The sequence below is a fragment of the Aptenodytes patagonicus genome, chromosome 3 (assembly GCF_965638725.1).
Source record: "Aptenodytes patagonicus chromosome 3, bAptPat1.pri.cur, whole genome shotgun sequence".
Lineage (NCBI taxonomy): Eukaryota > Metazoa > Chordata > Aves > Sphenisciformes > Spheniscidae > Aptenodytes > Aptenodytes patagonicus.
The window spans coordinates 105,813,871-105,835,368 of NC_134951.1; the positions used below are offsets into that span (position 1 = coordinate 105,813,871).

The 21,498-nt window shown below is 43.3% G+C and overlaps 1 protein-coding gene across 1 annotated transcript; it reads left to right on the forward strand.

Annotated features, from left to right (window-relative positions):
- Positions 1 to 49: 49 nt before the first annotated feature.
- Positions 50 to 21,255, forward strand: DTL (denticleless E3 ubiquitin protein ligase adapter). Its single transcript, XM_076334522.1, has 15 exons — positions 50 to 95; positions 359 to 484; positions 1,383 to 1,481; positions 1,810 to 1,871; positions 1,963 to 2,083; positions 2,601 to 2,666; positions 3,842 to 3,957; positions 4,638 to 4,711; positions 5,659 to 5,762; positions 6,739 to 6,843; positions 8,906 to 9,018; positions 12,660 to 12,749; positions 14,554 to 14,692; positions 18,570 to 19,432; positions 20,954 to 21,255. Exons 1-15 carry the CDS (start codon positions 50 to 52, stop codon positions 21,020 to 21,022), a joined length of 2,193 nt encoding a protein of 730 aa, XP_076190637.1. The 3' UTR covers positions 21,023 to 21,255.
- Positions 21,256 to 21,498: the final 243 nt, after the last annotated feature.

Consider the following 21,498-nt stretch of genomic DNA (forward strand, 5'->3'; position numbering starts at 1 on the left):
GGGAGTTGGCGCCACGAGCCGGGTCCGCACGCGCCGGTTGTTCTTGGCCATGCTGTGCCGCGCGCTGCTCTGCCGCGCCTCGGCCGCGCCGCCCCGTGAGTACCGCGGCCGCGCCGTTCCCCGCCCCGTCCCGTCCGCACCGCCGCTGCCTCTTCCCCGGGCGGCGGGACCGCGGCGGCGTGACCCGGGCCGCCCGCTGCCGTAGCAGTGGTCTCGGGGCCCCCGGGTGAGACTCCCCCCCCCCCGACGGCGGAGCGGGAGGCGGGGGCGCCTCCACAGCCGCGGTGGGGGCCTCGGGGCTCCTCGCGTCCGAGTCTGTGGTGTCCGGTGCGTTTACGGTCCGTCTGTCTCGTTGTAGGTCGGTCCTCGCCGCTTCCCCTGCAGCATCTCTTGGATACCTACCAGTGCAGCCAAGAAGATGACCACCTGTCTTACGGGGAAACGGGAATGCCGGTCCCTCCTTTCGGCTGCACCTTTTCTACAGGTAAAGTCACCGTCCGAAAGGCCCTTTTAGGGGCCAGGGTGTGGGCACCGCTGTCAGCTATTTTTTTTTTCTTTTTTATACTATGTCTCATGATTTGGTTTTGGAGGTTCTTGTTTTAAAGTGAGCTGGTAATAGTGTACTTGCACCTAGATGTGATATAAATTGGATCATGGTGCTCCTAGATACACTGGTGGAAAGTATTCCCTTAAAGAAGCAACTACAAAGCATTTATTTTAACGTCTCTTTGTTTCAGCTTTGTCTGTTTCAAGGTATGTCCTCTTGGTGACAGTGCTAGGCTACGTAGTTGAAAAATTGGGCTTTGTTCAAAATATATAAAAGGTATAACAGAATGGAGAATAGTATGTAGAAATCGGAGAGGTGGATGGATGTCACTAGGCTGTTGTATGTAGCGTTTCCCCATGATAAATACATGATGAGGGAAGTAAGCGTGGAAGCTCCTGGATCTTTAGGGCAAAACTCTTTCATTTGTAGTACTCTAGTTTTGGTGTGAGCTTATACGTTTCTCCAAGGCAGCTTCCTGCTTTTCCAACTCAGATCTATAGAAAGTACTGGAGGTTGTAGATGGTAGGTAGTATAGATACAGAAACCTATAACTAGAGAACTATCGTAGCTGGTGAAAGAGGCCGTTGTCTCAGAAGTTGCTCCTGGAGCCATTTGATTGCCCATGTATAGTAGTTCCTGAATGGAACATCTAGAAAAAATGCTTGCCAATATTTCTGCATTTTGAACATTTAAATTGCTATATAAATACTGTTTATTTCACAGCTATCTATTTGCCAAGTACCCTATTTAAAATGTCTGTGACCCTTCACAAAAAGCAGGGGCATGATTATGCATCAGCTACATAATACACAAATACGTTTCAATTGCTTTTCAGCCCCGAATTTGGAGCATGTACTGGCAGTTGCAAATGAAGAAGGATTTGTTAGACTGTATGATACTGAAGCTCAAACCACCAGCAAGCTCATCTTTAAGGGTAAATATTATAGAGAATGTGATCTTCATTTGATGTGACAAGTACGTGATTACTGGAATCAAAGAAAGGCTTTTTGCAAGTCATTTAAACATACCCGTGGGCAGTACTTAAATCCTTTCATATACTTTGCTGAGTCTTCTTTACAAAGCAGCAGCTGTGAGTGTGCTCTTAGAACAGCAGTAGTAGGTGAATTGTTCTGTGTTGTTTTTCACGCCTAAGGCAAGCTGTTGACAAGTTTTCTGATTTCAGTGTCTGATGTTCTTTAGTCTTCTGCAAAATATCATGTTGCAATGCACTGAACTAATCTTGGCTTTTGTTTTCTTGTTAGAATGGCAGGCTCACTCAAATGCTGTATTTGACCTTGCCTGGGTACCAGGGGAACACAGGATTGTAAGCAGTCTTTTGCCATCTAACTTTATTTTTAATGCTTTGGCAACTGTATGCAGAAAATGACTAAAGCTTTTTATTTTTTCCTCTGAAGGTCACTGCTTCAGGAGATCAGACAGCCAAGGTGTGGGATGTGAGAGTCGGGGAGCTTCTTGGCATATGCAAAGGTCACCAGTGTAGTCTCAAGTCAGTTGCTTTTTCTAGATTTGAGAAAGGTAAATGTTGATATTCCCTGTTGTCTGTTTTTTCCTTCTTCTTTTCCCCTGGCACATTGGTACTTTTGGGGCTAAAAAAGGGCTTTGGAAACTGACAGTTACAGTTATTACAGTTTTCTACTCAGTTACTGGCAGACTGAGCAGTGACCTAGTCAGTGAAGCAAAACTAACTTGTTGGAACTTCACAGTGACCTGATGCTAACATCTGCACATTTCTGATCTTGGGCAAGTTTAAGACATGATATTGAAATCATTCAGTCCTTACTTCCTTACGTAAGTGTGTAAATACTCTTTTCATAAGCTGTTTTCTCTACAGTAGTAGTAAAGAAAGACTAGGAAGAGTAAGGAAACTAGTCAAAAAGCATGGCAGAACACTGACCTGATTTTGGTATTTCTAGGACTGGCATCCCGAGTGTTGGGCCAGAAGAGCCAGAGGCACATAGATGGCATTGTACTGCATTCATTTAATTAAATTAATACTTTTGGAAGCTAATAGTACTCTTTTTCTCTCTCTCAGCTGTCTTCTGTACTGGAGGCAGAGATGGAAACATCATGGTTTGGGATACCAGATGCAACAAGAAAGGTACCTGAACTTTCAGATATGTACCAAAAAGGCTCGGGATCTCATGTAAAAATAGTACTTAGATGTACATGTCGGACTAATGCTTTTGATTACAATATAGGCAACACTTCTGTAAGAAGAAGATTGTCATGTAACAGTGGACTGCTTTAGTACAGTAAAAGGGTGGAATAGGTATTTCTTCTGTGTCTAATATGTTTTTCCACTTTGTAACCCTCTCAGATTTGCAGCATGATATACATGGTGTCCTGATAATACCCTGTGTATTGGTAAGGAGATAAGGAGGCACAGAATACATCCTTGTGTGGGACAGTACGGAGGTAGATGGGCTGGGTGAGAGTTCTTAGGTCAGAGCCGTTCGGAGGGGTGAAGCAAAGCTGGGAAGCCTCCTGCCAGAGTAGGAAGGAAGGCAGAAAGTGCAGGAGCAAAGGAGCTTGTGAGTGCTGGGAGCAACTGAATGTATTGTGGGAACACCTACTAAATGCAGGGTGAACTCATTCTGCTCCTCTCTTTCTGTTTCCTGGAGCTTTTCCTTCCCTGCTCAGGTCATGCCCTTATGCCTCTCCCCAGTTCCCTGCTCTGTCCCAGAAGTTTCCTGGCCTGTGCTGCCAGAACATGTCTCACTCTTTCATCTGTCCCAGGTTCCCTGGCTCTTCAAACTGGCAAGTGGGGGAAAAGGGAGGCTCCACATGATTGAAGTGGGAAAAAAGTAGAAAAGTCGCTTTACTCTAGTAAAGCAGTAAGTTTCATAAAGTGAGAAGTAGCAGACAAAAGGCTAATAGAAAATTAAGTAGTAGAGTGGAAAAGCACTGGAAACCTACCTATGAGTACAGTTCTGCTCGGGATGAAATGGGTTGAACGCTCCAGATGAGGATGCATGCTGAAGACCAGACCGAGGGGTAATGATTTCCAAAGACAGCCTGCCTAGGCCAGTTCTAGCTTCAGTGTCCACGCAACGTTGGCTTCTGCAATTTTTTGCACTATGTGCTTCTGTTTTCTACTGTGTTATTCTCATTGGTTTCATACGTAATAATTTTTGTTTTCAGAATACATTAATGATTTTAAAGGTTAGTCTCCGCCACTTTTTAGGATTTTTTTCCAAGCTGCTGCCTGTTTTATTAATGTGATGGCAAAATTGCATAGAAACTATTAATTGAGATGCCTTTGATTTCTTTCAGATGGATTTTATAGGCAGGTGAATCAAATCAGTGGAGCACACAATGTGGTTGACAAGCAGACTCCTTCCAAACCAAAGAAGAAGAGGCAGAATCTAAGAGGACTTGCTCCCTTGGTGGTAGGTATCGGAACAAATGAAATGCAGGCCTGTCTTCTGGGGACAATGTTATTCACAGAAGTCTTCCTAAGTAATTATGGTGAGAAATATTTGGCTTGAATGTGGTAAATGCTTCGATTTATCTTTGCAGAGGTAGGTTTTTGTGTCATTGTCACTTGCTATGGCTAATTTTAGACATTGTTTAGTTGTCTAACAACTCATGTGCCATCAAAGCCATCTTTGTGCAAATGCCATGTGTAAATACTTCTTTTTTTCCCAGAGAGGAAAGGAGTGGTCCAGCATTCCTTTTCTGAGGGGGGAGATAGGAAGGGTTGTAATTTTTTTTTTCTTTCTTTTTTTTTCCCCCGTAATTTGACCACACAAATGACTGCCTTACTGGAGTAAGACCTGGTCTTATTTAATCTATTAAACCTTGTGATGAAAGCAGCTCTCTTATCTCTGGCCTAAAAGCTATAACCTCAAACTGCTGCCCAAACACTTACTGCTCAGTGGCAATTATTTCACTGGTGGGAGTGTTCGAAGGATTGTTGTGTCCTAAATGGCATCTGATATTTCCAGGTTCTCCTGCCTGGCCAGGAGGAGGTTTCCTCGGTATTCACTTGGCCTTGGACTAAGCAGCAAGATCTTGCTGACCTTGAAAGAAAATAAAGTTGTGGGGTTTTTTTCTTTTTTCCTTTAAGGATTTCCAGCAGAGTGTAACTGTGGTGCTGTTTCAGGACGAGCATACTCTTATCTCTGCAGGAGCTGTTGATGGGTAAGGAAGGAGGATGCCTGCTTTTCTGTCTATTCTGCATGTTCTTCTCAGTGGCACAAAAAGATTGGGTGATTTTTTTCTAAGATCACACAGTGGCCCACAAAGCTACAGTTGCTATTAGATAGAATCAGCAGAGCTATGCTGCCAGCTTGCTTTGGCAAAGCTGAATGCTGCTTTTCTTCCTTACTGGAGATGGCCGTGCTGGGACAAATTGTGCATATGTGGTAAATGCTCATTTTAGTGTCTTGGCTATGGGGCAGAACGAGAGCGGTTCTTGTAATCTCTCTCTGTTCTCATGGACCTATTGGACCTCAAGTAAACAGACTATTGTTAGACAGTGAGCTGTTTTGGGATGCAAGTGGGTGGTTGGTGCCTGGATATGTGTAGGCATGCTTGAGAAAATGTTGCCTCAAGTTACAAAGGATGCATTCTTTTAGGTGCCAGATCTGTTGCAGCATCTTGGAGCTCAAGCAAACTGCCTTATTGATTAGCATGGCGATTACCCTCTCAGAACTCGATTCTTTAGCAGGCTCCATGTGGTCAGAGCCTTTCTAAGGCAGATAAGATTGACTCTCCTGCTTACGGCTCGTGAGAAAGGCTTGCTCCTGGAGAGCAAGAAAAACTTTGAAGGACTTCATTTTTAAAACTACAAGTCAGGAGTATAAAGGCATCCTCATATTTCCTTTTACTAGTCGAAGAACGTTGACTTGTGGGCTCATGTTGTATCTTATGTTAGTTACAGAAGACAATGCTGCTTCCTCATCCATAACCAGCGGAGCAATTGTTTTGCTTTCAGCATGTCTCTGCTCTACTCTTGTTCAGTTGTGCTCCTTAGCACTGGACACTCCTCGGTAATGAGCAGCTTGTCTTCCTGTGCTCTTAGAAGGCCTTATCAGCATTGCAAAAGCAATTTTGAAGTCGAAGACACTTGTGCTTTTCTATTTCAGTGTGATCAAAGTATGGGACTTGCGCAAGAACTATGCGGCTTACCGTCAGGACCCGGTGCCTTTCAAGTCTTTTTGCTACCCTGGAACCAGCACTCGCAAACTTGGTAAGTTATTGGAGGATGTATTTGTTAAAGTGCAAAGTGAATTTAAGAAGTAGTGACAGTGCCATCTCTTATCTTTTTAGCCAATTATTGATCAGACTGACAAGCTCAGCAGGATATTTTGATTGACAATACCAGATTTTCAAGTTGAAGAGTGAAGGTGTCCCACTTTTGTATCATTGCACCAATGATAAAATCTTGCATAAGCTTCAGCAGTGCATTTTCAGAAATGGACATAAGGAAATAATAGAGCTCTTGAGGTAGAATTTAGCTAGTCATTTTGATGCATGAGCAGAAATCAGATTGAACTCTTTCTTTTCATCGTATCTTGCAAAGACAACAGACCGGACTGGGGTTTTACGTTATAACCTTCCAGAGTCGAGCAATACTTGAAGCTGTTTGTTATCAAAATCAATAGTGCTCTTGTTTATGTTGCTCTGTGCTTCTTTGTGTCTTAACACCTTACAATGCTCTGATGCAACACAGTAATTCCTGATGACTTGTCTAATCAACTATCTTGATGTGGTAATGGTCAGTGTCAGTCCCAAGAACATGAGGGAAATCCTCGAGGAGCTGGTTGTGAAATAATTTGCTTGCAGGGAAAGATTTTTCTTGAACCTAAGTCACTAGCAAATCAGAGGATGGCTTATTCTACCAAAGCATGAGGGTTTCTATTTATTTTTAATCTCTGCTTCTACAATTTGTTGTTCCTGTTATCCATTGAAACTATCAAATAAATCGCTTGCCTGCTCTGAAGGTGAGATTCCTCTCTAAATATCACCCTGAATCCTCATGAGAAAATGTAGATATTATTCTAGAAACTTTCCTTCTCCAGCAAGTGCTCTGTCAAACAAATAATCATACGTGATAGAGATCCTTTCCAAATTACCCCCTCTAGGCATTTCTTTGCGAATGCCTGTTTTCCAGAATGTTTTTTGTGGAGTTATTTCTTATGAAGAACTTCCCTCTTTGTCTATAGGATATTCTAGCCTGGTTTTGGATTCCACCGGTGCTAATCTGTTTGCTAACTGCACTGATGACAGTATCTACATGTTCAATATGACGAGTTTAAGGACCATTCCAGGTAAGCGTGATATCTGTGGAAATAGCTGCAAAAAATAGGTGTTAGAGCATAGAAAGGCGAGTTTCTCCCTGTGACTTAGAGAGACCAGCTTGAATGCTTAGGAAACCTATTCCATGCTCTTATGTCTAAAGCTACCTGGAAGAGAAGGCACCTGTTACAAGGGCTGTTCATATTTTGGGTTAAGCCATCCACATAAAATTAGTAGCCCAAAAACTTACATAAGTGCAGATACTGGTTTACCCAGACTGAGACTAAGGGTAGTTTGCATGATATCTGGTGAGGAATGGCTAGTGTCCAGCTGCTATCCACCTGAAGCAAGTTTGAATCTTCTGCTTACTGGCAATCACTGATTTTTCAAGCTCTTAGATATGAATCCATGTAAAATAGTCGTACTCATATATTTTAAGGTGTCTTTTAAATTTAGCTTCTACCACAGTTTCTGGGAGAAAGCGCCCCCAGCATATTGTGGAGATGCTTCAGCTTTTTAGACTCCTTCAGCTCTGCATCTGTAACCTTTGCGTTGACAAGACGGCCGACAGAATTCGGTGCACTAAGCTGCTATGTCATAGGCCAGTGGCTGCTTCTCAGAAAGCGGCAAAACTTGTTAGATGTATTCCAGCCAGACAAATGATTTAGTTTCCATTGCCTTTTCTCAGTCTCACAGTTAATTGAAATTAAATGAACAATGTGTCCTTCTGTCTGCTCTTCAGGAAGGCAGTCTGGTGGGTGGGAACGCTTCCAGAGTCGAGAAGTGGTGCAAGTAGTAAATATTAATAGGTCAGTTGTTGAGGTTAACCCCAGGTGCCACCGCTGAGCTGCGGAAATACACTCACCGGCCTGTCCCCCTGCAGGAGTGGGCTCTCTCCAAAGCACAGGGCATCCCGCCCTCGGTCTCTTCATGGAGCTCTTGCCTTCCGTGTGCAGCCAATAAAACCCAGCGAGCAATCTCGATTCATCCAGCTGGGTGAAACATGTGCGGCTTCTCGGTGTGCCGCTGTTCCCGCAGAGGGCAGCGCCTGCCCACGGGTTGGTGCCTCTCCTCACTCTCTGGCTTTCGTCCCAATTGCGGCTGCGCTTATCTAGTTTTGAGGCAGCTTTAGGTTGCAGGGGGACGTGAGGAAATCCTCACTGTACCACGACTTGCTGGTAGGTCTGGCTTAAGAAGGGACTCGCTGTCCTGTAGCCGCTGCACTGAGAGAGCTGTGGGTAAAAATTAAGGGATTTTTTGGGGTCTCGCAACTTTTCAAAGACCACGAAAGGCAGTCACCTGTCCTCTGGTCTGTGGGTCACCTCCTTCGCCAAAACCACTATTAAAACAGGGCTGGTCAAGGGGGTGCCAGCCCCGCCTGGCACTACATCAGGAAACTCACCCTTTCAGCCCCGATGAGAGGACGGGACATAGTGCAGCTGAGTGCTCTAGATCCACACTCAGTTCCTGTGCCGGTTGCTGGCTCCTCCGGTTCTCATAATAGGGGAAACGGCAGCCATTCGGGGCGATGGTTTCAAGGCTTTAGCAAACACTACTGAGGCTTTAAATATAGCCACCAGTGAGCGTGGCTGACACGATGCAAGTTTTGTTGACGAAATAAAAGATGCTGGCAGCAGGAGGAAGGAGCAGCAAGCGCCTTCCTTGCTGCCTGGGTGGAAGAAGGCCCTCGCTATGCTTTCTGCGTGACTGCCCCTGTTAACGTAGCGTGGCTGGTGATGGCGGCTGAGAGAGGAAGAGACAAGGAACCTTAACCAGAGTAGTGGGGCAGCCCAGGTGATGTCTCGGCCTGCTTGTGACATGGGTGAAGCTAAAGCTTTAATGAAACTGCCACTGCTTCCTAATGCTGTGGAGAGAGCTGTGCAGGTAAACCTGCTTCGTTTGGGAAGCCTGAAGGGCTCCAGTTGAATAATAAAGACTTCCTGCCCCAGAGCGAGGGAGCAGTGCAACCACTTTCTCCAGAGGATATGTGGCTAGGCAGGAAAAGCCTGTAAGATCAGCCCTGCTTGCGCAACCGACTCCATGGCTGTGCACTGAGTGGGGCTTTTATTTTCTTTTTTTCTTTTCTCCTCACAGTGGCGGTTTTCAGCGGGCACCAGAATTCAACCTTTTACATCAAATCCAGCACCAGCCCAGACGACCAGTTCCTGGTCAGTGGCTCGAGTGACTGCAACGCATACATCTGGAAGGTGAGGCGACTGGGAGAGACCCAAGCGTGCAACCCGGAGCTGCTCCATCCACTGTTTCTTTTCATTTGCTTTTCATGTTCACGTAGGACACTCCCTGCTTCCCACTCCTACTTACAGCAGCGTGGGGTTAGCTCCTGGCATGTTGTGCCCAGAGTGTGGTGCTGTCAAGGCCAGATGTAACTGTTTAATGTAAACCAGAGCTAACCTCCTGCCATCAATACGTCTCTCATCACTGCTGCTTATTGCGAGTTGCTGATCTTAATCTGGTTTTAATGGGCATTAAAATCCTCTTTCAATCCTGGTGATTCAGCCAGCTATGACAAGTGGACAGACAGTTCTCGGTTCATATTTAGCAATGGAGCACATTAACAGAAACCTAACGATTTAGTTGTTTTAAAGGGTACTCTTTCCCCCCACTTCTCCTTTTTCCAGCTCTTGCTTCAGACATAGCTTTTTCTCATGCTTAATTTACAGTAGTTAAAGCCTTTGTATTACAGCAAGGGCTCAGCCAGAGCCTTCAGCAAAATTCCAAAGCACTGTCTGACAGCCGAGAGGCTTCGTCACTTGGCATCTTGTGCTGACGTGTAGGAAATGCAAATGTCATCAAGTTAATAGCAGGGACCTCAGAATGAGGCGTGCTTCAAGTTCTGCTCTCCGTACTTGACAGCGATATGGGAACAGAGTGGACTTCTTATCTGAAGTAGAATAGACAGAAACCACAGGTGACTGCTTATTTCAGGTTTGGGGTAATTTTTAAGGAATGCTGACTTGTTTACCCCTTTCACGATGAGTTTGAAAGTACAATACAAACCTTTGAGAGCAGAGGGCCAGCCTGCTGTGATTGTGGTTTGAGCATGTATTCTTTTTGATTTGGAGAACACTTGTAAGCAGCTAGGTTGTTTACTCAGAAGTAGCAGGAGTGCAGTAGCATGGCTACTCCCATGCCAAGTAGTGTAATTTTAACCTTCCTCATGTTCTGTGCGAGTTCAGCAAAAATACCTGTGCAAACTTGGGTTGTGCATCCTGTGTTCACATGTTTTGATACTTTCTTGGAACGCAGGCTGGGACTGGGTCGAGAGCATTCAAGGATGTCATTACATCTCAAAGTTTAAGTGTTTAAGCACATTTAAAATGCATTCATGTACAGAAGGCTTCTGTTGCTATCACATGTGGGTGACAGATCATATTGCATATTTATTAAATAAATCATCAGATGGTTACTTTTATTTTAATCCCATAATCATGTTAGAAAGTGGGACTTCCAGCAAAACTGTCTCTTTCGAGATCTGTCATATTCAGAGTCTTCTTAATTTGTTTTAAATGTTGGCAGATTTTACTGACTTTGAAACATATGTATCTTTTCCTGGGATGAGGACTTACTACGCTGTGAAAAAAACATGGTTAGATGTTGCATGAGCAATTAACAGGTAATGTTGGAAAGAACTTAATGAAGAGTGCTAGCTTTTCATATCTAGAGAGGAATGAAAGGCAGAGCAAGACCTTGTCCACCCAGATTATTTCTTTGAGAAACTTCTGCAGCAGTGCTAAGTTGTGTTTGGGTGAGCAGTTCCCAAGGAATACTGTGGCTAGAAGGATGCTGTTTCAGTCTGTTTCCATATACAAATCACTTCCAGGCAATGAACACTCACTTTATTGTGTTGGTGTTTTTTTTTAATTACTAGTTCGTCGATTAATGAACTGACTCTTGAACAGCCCTAAGATTATAAAAGCCAGAGAGCAGAGGGGTTTCTCTCTACAAAGATGGCACCTAGCTGAGCTACCTTCCCGGTAATAAAAAAGTATCTTTTATAGACATATACTTCCAGAGTTCCATTGTCCTTTGAATCCTCTGGTACAGACCACTCTGAGGTGACCATATTAAGTTACCCTTTGGTCTGTTCCAGCATTGGAATTTAAGTGCTTCTGTATCTCATGGTGCATAAAACTATATACGCCATTTTATGCTGAATCTTGAAGATGGGTACAACAGCTGTTTCAGTGAGCAGAGTATCTAATAAAGTCTCATTTCCTAGGTTTCTCTTTCAACCTTTCCACAATAGCTCTAACTTCCCCACCAATATCCTGTCAAATCAGGCAAAAAGCAGCATGTGCTGTGGCTAATCCTGACTTAACATGTGCAGACTGGCTGACTGTCTTCTGCCAAACACAGTGGACACAGCTACAACTATGCATCCTCCTTTAGTTCACAATAAGTTGGTTTAATTTACACTAGTATAGTGTAAAACAAGTGTGTCCCAGCAAGCATAATTCTCTTCCTCTGCTTTCCATTCAGCAATCAGTGGCTACTAGACCACTGTTGTGTCTGTTACGTGTATATAGCAAGACCACTATTAAATGTAAACGAAGGTGTTCTCTGCACCGAGATCTCCTGTTGTTTATTGCCTGAATAGGGATTTAGTTTCCATGGTATTGCATGTTTTGGCAGAGAAGGGAATGCTCTGACCAAGGCGTTTAGTGGATATTTAGTCAAGTGATTGCCTCTGCTATGCCAGGAAAAAAAAAGCAGCCTGTTAAGATGAACCTGTTTGTATCAGAACAACTTTAAGATCTGAAGCTGGATATTCAGTTGCGGTTTTGCAGGCAGGTTGTAGGAGGTGATCCACAAGAGAAAAACTTGTGTGTAAATCAGAAGCCTTCCCCAATGCCTTGCATCTTTCTTTGAAATCTGTATGTAATGTCTACTCCTTTGCCCACACGCTAAAGGATCTGTTCATTCACTTAGTCATTTATGCAAATCCCTTTGATAAATTCCCCTTATAATGTCACATCAATAATGGTGACTCATAGCTCCAGAAAGGATTGCCTGCTGAAAGCATGCAAAACTTGGATATAATCTCTGTGTGTGTGTATGCATGTGTGTTTTCTTCCTTGGGCCACTTAATGCTAGCTTCAGCTGTATCTGTCACTTACATGAGCTGTAACTGAAGATTAATAGTAATACTGTAGAACAGGAGAAAGACTTTTATGAAGGGTGTAAGAGAAATGGAGATCAGTTTAATGAGCATGAGTGATTTAGGGAGCATTTTTATGAACTCTTAAGAGGGTCTCTGGTCCAGCTGGTTGGTTGGAGGAGGTACAGGCGCTTGGCAGTCGCACAAATGCCAGTTCTGAAGCCAGTGAAGGTTCATCTATAGGATTTTGTTGGTGGCGGTTTTATTTTTTTAATAAACCATTGACCTGTGATTGGGACATTTGTAAAATGGCAGCAGAATATATTTGCCTATCCTGATTCAAAGTATGAGCTTCCCAAGCTTTTAAGCATCTTACTTAGAACAGGTAGAGGTACTTAATATAGTAAAATGCTTGTCGTGTTTTGGGCTGAGAGCTCTGGAGGCAGAAATCCTGTGTGTAGCAGGAATCGGACAAGTGTTTCCAGGCAAGTCAGTACATCTCACTGCTAACCAGCTGCTTCACCTCTAGAAATGAAACATGAACTGGTTCTTAGGGCTCCATCCGTTGTTGCCTCATGATGACAGGCTGGGAGCATTTATCCGTCTCATATAGGAAAGATGGAAAGTATTCACATGCTTCACAGGTGGGCTGTGGGGTCTTTTCTTAGTGATGTATATTAGGCTGCGGGACTTCTGACTGTATACTTGTTTTTCTATGGAATTTTTAAGGTTTCTGAGCCTAGCCTTCCTCCACGGATACTCCTTGGTCACTCTCAAGAAGTTACCTCCATTGCTTGGTGTCCTTCAGACTTCACTAAGGTTTGTTTTCTGGAAAATTGTCTTTCCTGTGAAACAATAGATGTGATGTGGCAACATCTGCTTCTCAAAATTGCAGCAGTATTTGTTTATTTGGGAGGAAATTTTTAGTCAATAATTTCTAAAAATGTTCATTTGGGGCAGCAGTAAACCAAGCTTGTCACATGAGTGCAATGTATTAGAACTTTTTCATTATTTTCAAATGATTTAGGCTATTTGATAAGACCTAGGAAATCGCAAATGAACAAAGACCTCTCTGGATGAGAGCTTGTGACACTACCTATAAGAGACAAAACTGTGAAACCATTTAATCAGGGCTTTCATAAGCCAAAAGCTTGTTTTGTGGTTCCATACTTACAGCTTCCTGACCTGTCTGACCATTGATACATCTAGTCTTGTACAGAGTGGCAAGAAGTTTTGAATGCCCTTTAAAAAATGTGTGGACTTTTTTCATCGTGACCTTTTTTCAAAATCTGAGCTGTTTTTATGACATATTTGTGTGTACACCCAAAAACCTACAGTGAAATTGGGTCAGTAATTATGTACCAGGTATCACTAAAAGGAAGAGAACTGCAGTAGGAGGTTGGTTCAAATGATTGACCTAGCTTAAAATGAGAAATAACCCTGAAAAATCCTAGACAGTGTCCTAATAATAGCCAGACTTCCTTTCACCCCACAGTATTAAGCAAGTCAGCCACTTTCCCTAGCTTGCACTATAGAACCGGGTCTTCAGAGAAGTGTTGCAGTGTAGGAGGGTGAGAGTCTTGCAGGCAAACAAGAGGAATTGTTCTAGTTGTGTAAGATGCACAAAAATATGAGAACTAGCATTTTAGATGAAATCTGTGATCTAGAGGTAGCCCAGCATCCTGATCATGATGTGTTGGAAATGCAGACCAATACAGCCTTTAAAATTGTTACTGACACAGGTAAGAAATAGTCAGCCATTGTACAGATGCTGAAGCAAGAAGTAAAGTGGAAAATGTGGTGCTAAGACAGGTCAGGAAGCCGCTTGGAGTGATTTGAGATGCAAAGTTGCTTTCTGTAGGGACAATATTCGTGTCACAGAGGTCAGAGTAGAGGCACTTTCCCATCCAGATTACTATGAACTTTGGCCACAGCATTTCCTTTTTCTTGCTGCTGATTCCCCTGTGAGTCACCAGCTAATCTGTCCAAAATGAGCCATAAAATGCGGGCTAGGTGGGTTCTGTTGCTTCTTTGGACAAGATTCCACAGATCCTTTTGGAGCGCGTGATGCTGCGGCGGGAATCTAGACCAATGTTTCTAGCAGTGTTAGTTTCTCTGCCAGATACTGCTGACATCTGACTCTGAAGAGATAGCGCTTAAGGCTAGTGCCACAGCCTTCCAATGTCACCTTCTCAGTGTGTTGCAAATGTTCGTCCCCAAGCAGAAAAGATCCTGAGTAACAGAGACAGACCTAGATGCAGGTGCAAAAAGCAGCATGGCCGCTTTTGTCTACCGAGTGATTGAAATCTCAAGATATGCCCTGGCCCTTCCTGAGCAGACTGCCGTCTGTTACAGAGCTGTGCAAGGCCAATGGTTACTGGTGACTGAGATTTCTCTAGCAGAAAGACATGAAGGCGGCAGCCTTGCCCACTTTAAAGCAAATACTGCTGTCTGGTACAGTAATGAAAGAGAGTTGGGTTGTTTTGTTTGTTTTATGGGCAAATCTTGTACCCCCTCAACCAGGCTTCACCCTCATTCATATTGGCATGGTGTGTTGGGTGTTGCTGTTCTAGTTCACTTGGCCAGTGCTCTGGTTACTCCAACAAACTAATTTATACTGTAGATTGCCACGTGCTCTGATGACAACACTGTGAGGATTTGGCGCTTACAACGTCGTCCTGAGGAGGAGAAATCAGCATTCAGCAAAATCAACTTGGTGGGCTGGGTCATTCAGAAGAAACCAGAAGAACAACGTGGAGCAGGTAAGGCCCCTGAGCTGAGATATCTTGCTCTGCAACATGGCTTCTGAATTTTGGCCGTTCTCTGTACCAACAGCAGCCTTTGGCTTGTCTTATTAGTCTTCTATTTTTTTCATATTAGGCAATAATTCATATAGCCAGACAAACACTTCTATTTGTAAATACTTCTGCCACCAACAAGACAAGCTGGCTGAAATAGCTTACAAGTATGCCGAAGTCTGTATGACCAGACTGCAAAGCAAATATTCATTAATACAGCTTGTCGGGCAGCCAGATCTTCAGTGGATATCAGCAGGGTTCAGTAATTGAACAGCCAAAGGAGATGTCATGTGTGCATGCACTGTAGCAACAAGTCACACTTTCTTTTATATTAAATAATAACTGAGAGCAGTAAGATCATATGCTTTTTCCAGTTTGCTAGTTTACCCAGTAAAGGGCTGATGGCATATATATACAGCCTTGGAACTCTGAACTGTTTCCTCCTGCCCAGTAGTTGAATTCTGCACAGATTTCTTTGCTGCTGCTATCAATATTGCATCTCTTTCTTCAGCTTCATACAGTGGTACTGACTGGCTATACAGGCAAATGCCACGTAGTGAAAGTACTTCAAAAATGCATGTAGGCAATCACGATGTGATCATAATGTTCCAGAATTAATCAGTAGCGTTCATCTATTCACATGTTAAGGCTAGTTAACAAATGCAATACCTTCCTACAGAGCCTAGGGAATCAGACAAGCTATGCAGCATGCTCTCACAGCTAGCAAGCAGATCTGGGCTCTGTGGAGAAGCTACTCACTGGACGGTACCCTAGACCATAACAAAAGAGCCCTGGATCATAGCACTACTTTGACTTATCTGAAACTTGCATTTTGTTACAGTAGAGTAGGTGAAAGGAGAATAACCCCCCCCCAAAAGTGAAATAAGATGAGCTGCTCTGTAGAGTAGCTCTGAAACTAAGAATACAATAGCTTCCCAGCAGCTGGTGGTGTGACTTCCTGTGTTCCACCTATCTTTTCTAGCCACCCTCCAAATGAATTTCACCTTGGCTAAAACAAATAAAGGCTGAAGGTCTCCAAATCCCACTAATGGGATAACGTTACCTCTAACCTTTTGCCAGCGAGTAACAGTCTTGCAGGAAGTTTGCAGGACAATAGCAGGGAGAGTGCCAGGTCTGCTCCGTAGCTGGTAATTGGTTTGTGTGTGCACACGCTCTGCCTCAGAGAGGGCTCAAAAATCACTTTGTGTACTAGTTTCAGCAAAAGAGAAGTAAGGATAGGTCTAGTCCAGAAGCCTGAAACCTGAAGTAGCTTGTACACTAAAAGTTTACAAGTCAGCTTTGGCAATTATACTGGAAAAATAACTTATTTCTCCTTGCTCTTGCTGCATTAAAGTAACACAGGAGGGAAGAGGAAGTACACAGACACTGCAAACACAACAGCAGGCTTCCTGCTGACCTTGGCTCTTGAACACAAAGCACGTGCTGTTAGAATATAGGAGTTATCTGCAGACACTGATTCAGAGCTGGCAAGCTAAGTACTGTTTCAGACCTGCTGGGATGAGATCTAGGTAGTTCCCCACCCATTTACGTGGAACAAATTGTGAGACTGAGGTTGTGTATTGACTGTTGACCTATATCATCAAGTGTAGCAAGCACAGTTTCCTTTTCTTTGGAAATTATTTTTGTGGTTTCCCTAAGTTGCACTACTTTCTCTATGTTTTTATGTAACCAAATTTCTGGAACAGGCCTGTGCATGGACAATTTGTGACTCTTAAATCTAGAGATTGATGATTTCACTCTAGAAGATTTGTAGCAGAGAAGGTAGAGAACATCTGAAATAAGCTGCTTTGGTGTTATACAGGTTGACTGCAGGTATTTACGGTATTGTACTATATGCAATGGTAGCATAAATGGAAACAGCTTGGAACTGGCTTAGTAGAAGCCTGAATAATGCATGCAGTCCTACAAAAAAGCCTGATCTTCGTATTCTTTAGCTCAAGTTTGGGGCTGTTTCTCAAGCTTGGGTTTGCTTCTTGCTGTGACACCCATCCAACTCTCAGGATAGCTTTTTTTCCCTTATCCAGTGTCACCACAGTATAACTTTCAGACTGATTTGGGACTGAGAGTGCTCATACCCAGCCAGTCATGCAATATTTCTGCTGTATGAATTTGTAGATGGTCATTAGGGATCAAGAGTTGCTGGGCTTGCTCTTCTCTTCTACCTCTAGGAGCTTAGATTTTTAAGTGCAACTAATTCCCCAGCTGAGATATTATTGTCTTGTAAGTGCTCATTAAAGTAAAGATTAGGAGAACCAATCTTGGCAGTTACTTTCTCTTAGTCCAGACTGAAGCAAGTTGTTATGAAGTAGCATATTTTATCAGGAAAGGAGCCTTTAACTCTGTTTTGTGTGTTAGAGTGATTTGTAGTGGGATCCGTTAATACGGGTTCCTATATAATTTTGCTCTGATGCACCAGTACCTGCATTTTGAATACTAGGTAATACAGTAAAAGGAAGGCTCAAAAGAGGCTTAGTATGGTATATAATCAAAGAGTCATATAGGTGCTCACTCAACATGTTATTTGTGAGACAGCCCAGTGTCCTAAAGAAAATGGCAGGTTATTCACACTAGACTTCTCATTGTTCTAATGAAGTGCTTTATAGCACAGTGCTAATGCTGAGAATTAGGAGTTCAGATTAAACCCCTGGTATACAGAAAATGTTTAGAGCTCTTGTGCTCAGCAGTGGAAATACATAGAGTAACTAAGGTGCTATCCTATTTAATTGCATCACAGCAAGTTAGATGAATGAGAAAGCTGGCATCTAACAAACCCGCTAATGTGTTCTCTGTTGGAGGGTGCCAGGAAAAAAAAAACAAAACAAAAGAAAAAAAAAACAACAAAAAAAGCCCTCTGATATTGCTGCAGACCAAGATCTTTGCTATATATGATTCCCACTGTTACTAGTAAGATCCTTACGCCCCTACCTATGGCTACTGTTTTAAGAAGCTGGGTATTCAGAACCTCTTTTTTAAAAGTAGGGGGGTTTACATCTTGGCTAGTGAGCTCAAAAGCCACTGTGAAATATCTGTTTGGGAATCATTTGTTTTAAAGAAATAACTTACTACAGTGACAGATTTTATTTTCTTTGGAATTTAAGTTCTTGTTCATGAGGTGAAGAATTTCTCACATTTCCCTGGGTGTGGTAGATAACTACCGTTTTCCTACTAATATAGCATCGTAGAAAATCCTCCAGCAAATAGACGAGAGAATGAAAGTATGTCCTTTCCTGTTCTCACTCTTTTTCTTTCATCTTTAAAATATGCAACTATTAACGCCTGACTAGGAGCATTATTCATATGGTAGGGCATTATAGCATAAGGCTTCCTTGGTATTGTAATTAGCTGTGGGACCTGCTTACAGTACCTTTGTCCCTCAACTCAGTTATGCAGCCGTTAAAGGTGGTAGTGCAGGGGGGGACGAGCCTTGCTCTCAGGCAGCATCTCAGTACAGAGCTGTCTGGACCGAGCTACTGCAAGGCTTCCAGCAAGGCTAGATAAACTTGGAAGACTCAAGATCTATTTTGTCTGTCCGTCAGTCCCTTGGCTGTAGCTCACATAAGAGTGCTCGTTACAGAAGGGATAGGCGTCAGACATTACACAAACTTATACTTACCAATATGATACAGGATTTTACATAGGACTTGTACCAGTTTAAGCAAAATTAGAAGGATTTATGCAACCTCTTAATTCAAAAGGCTATGTCTGAGAAGCAGGGTCAGCGCTGAATTGATCTCCTAGTTGGAAGGGATGTTTATAAAAGGGCTGTCTTTAATCTGATGTTCTGTGTTCCTCATCAGACTACTCATTTCTCCCCTATCAGGACCGCCAACCAGCCCACAGAGTACTCCTGCCAAGGCCTTCACAGTGGGCAGCCCCTGCATTTCCTCGCCACGGCCAGCTGCCTGTGCTCCCATTTATTCTGGAGACCTTCCCCTGTCTACAAACACTCCGACGGGCGCTCTCAAAACCCAGATGGCCGCAGCCTGCACCCCAGCCAAGCAGAGTGGAGCCAGCCCACGCGCTTCTCCCAAACTGATCCCTTCCTCCAAAATGTCCATTAAACATTGGGTTACAAGGACTCCGTGTTCTTCTCCTCCAGAAGTGGGGAAAAAGGCTCCTTCTCCTAGAAAAGCCCTGGCAGAAGTCACCCAAGGTTTCCTGGAAGCTACTTGCCCTCCTAAAGCCCCACAATCGCCATTTGAAAAGCGTGCCAAGAGAAGGCTTGACTGCAGCAAGGGGGACGATGCGGGGCAGAAGTGTCTGCAGGCCTGTAGCTGTGTGACTGAACTGGACCATGCGGCTAAGAAATCCAAGCTGAATTTATGTGACTTAGCTGCAGACCAAAAAGCTTGTGATGAAGGCTCTCTCAGCCTGGCTGACCTGGATAACGACCACGAAGGCTCCAGCCACAGCCCAAAAGAGCCTTCCTTTCCTGGAAGCTGTATTAATCCATCGGGCGTTCAAACTCCCCCCCATCTTTTCAAATCTCTGTGCGGGAAAGACACTGAGGTAGTAGATAAAGAGAATAGTTCACCTGAAAGAAAAAATTGGTTGTCTGCTCTGGGAGAGAAGCTCCGGACTGGCAGAGCTGGCAGCCAGAGCGCGTCAAACAGTCCCCCGTCATCTTGCAGTCCCGGTGCCAAACGACAAGAGGCTGTGGCAGCGGCCACTTCACTGAAAACTGTAAGTAGGACAGTCAGTGACAGTGGTCATGAAAGAAGTTATCCCTAGCTGTCACTCTCCCCTTGTTCTCTCCTGCTCAGGCATTCAAAGAATTATCTGATCCCTTTGATTATGGACAAAAGGGATGATTTCTGGCCTAATAAGCCAGATACATTAATGCTGTTATCTACTAATCCCCTCCATGCAGGAAGAGAATTTTTAGGATGTTGATGTCCCTCACTTTAAAGGGACTTAGGGCACACAGGAGCTCAGAGATCCTCCCAGTCCCCAGTCGGGTGTTCAAAGGATGTAGCTGTCATCTGAAATACAGCTCTACTCTGAGAAGCACAATAATGACAGCACCTTTCCTGGCAGACTTACTGTTTGTGTTCACCGTCATATCTGCCTGTTTATGTTACTGGAAAGCCACTTTAGCATTGGAAGAAAGGGCTAAATTTTATTCTAGCCCAGGGAGCAAAAAAATTTGTTACCCATGTTAAAACCATGGGGCTAAATAATGCCTTCAGTTCCTTCAATTGAAAACAAGCAGAAAACAAAGGAATTGCAAAAGAGTCGGAGGACAGGACTTCACCTACATAACCCTACTTTTGATGTACAAGAAGCCTGGCACAGAGCTCACCCTAGGATCTGAAAGTTAAGCTTATAAAGCAGCTAAAAAAGTTGGTGTGAGGGCATGAGCGTTTAACATGCAAATTGAGAAACAATAATTACATTTTTTTAAAACAAACCAAACTCGACTTGTGTCTGAAACTGGACTCTGAGTGCTACAGTGTCTTTGACTGAGTCTTATTTCAGTAAATGTTAGGTAAATTTTCACTCATCAAATTTTAGTTGTACTCTCAATTGAATATCTGATGCTATAAGTTGTTGCCATCATTAAGGCTTATTTTGGTAAAGTATCTCATGTCTCACCTGATTTCACCTCTTCCAGCACTTCTATCAGAGGTGAAGTGTGCAATCCACCACTCCTTAAGTTACACATAGCAGCTGAACTCTTCATGTTGTGGTTGTACCAAGAAATCTTGGTTATAGTAAACCTACAACTACTTGTGCTTTATGCTGTACGCGTTTAAACACAAGACAGAAAGATTTGCCCTGGAGAAAGATTATTATAGAACAATTATCTTCTCTGCCCAGTATGCTCTAGTTCAGATTTCGGGATGCTCCTGTGTTGTACTCGAAGCCTGAGGAGGTGCCTGGAATACCAGCAGCATTCGTTGATCTGCTACATCTTGGAAATCTGCAGCCCTCTTAACTGCTGTAGGGAAGCTGAAACTGCAGCCAGAGCGCTTTTCCTACAGCAGTAAGACAACCCTAGGTTTTAGCCAGTGTTTCCTGTAGGTAGTAAGCCTCTTATCTGTGAGACAAACAGATTATAGTAAAGAACCTTTCATTTACTATCATCTTATTTGGGAAGCTATCAAACTGGAGCAATGATGGAGGGTGACTTTAAGATTCCTGCAGTATATGAACTGTTAACCTAGAAACATTTCGTGTTGGTTTTGTTGGTTTTTTTTCTAGGCTGCAACCACTTCAGTTTCCATGAGGAAGATCTGCACATACTTCCACAGAAAGCCACAGAATAACTGAAGTGGCATGCGGCAGTTGCACCTGATGGATGTTGACACTGTGGTATCAAGACCAGATTTAGTAACGCCAACAACGATGCGCCAGGATTACACAGTTTGTTGTCAGACATTCATAAACTTGGGGTTTTATTCTCCTGTTTTTAAAGCCGTTAACACTTGAATTCAGCTGAGTGTGGAAAATTTACACAATACTTATAGATACTCATGATCTCTTACTGACTTCAGATGATGGATTTTTTTTACAAAGAAAAACGGAGTATTTTTTACGTGGCAACTGTTACAGGCCAAAGACAGCAACAGCTCTGCTATGCATTGTTGACAGGCACATATAGCTTGTCAGTTTATGTTACTAATCTGCCATTGAAACTTCCTCTACTTAAGAATAATGTGTAAATCATTACACCCTCCTGAAAAGCAAGTGTTGGAATGTGTGTAGAGAAACTTACTGGAGGTAGATCTGAGCTACTTTGTGCTGAA

Coding starts and splice junctions, on each gene's coding strand:
- DTL (XM_076334522.1), top strand. CDS start 50: ATGCTGTGCCGCGCGCTGCTCTGCCGCGCCTCGGCCGCGCCGCCCC. Junction 1,872..1,962: donor TACCAGGGGAACACAGGATT/GTAAGCAGTCTT, acceptor TTTCCTCTGAAG/GTCACTGCTTCAGGAGATCA. Junction 2,084..2,600: donor TTTTTCTAGATTTGAGAAAG/GTAAATGTTGAT, acceptor TCTCTCTCTCAG/CTGTCTTCTGTACTGGAGGC.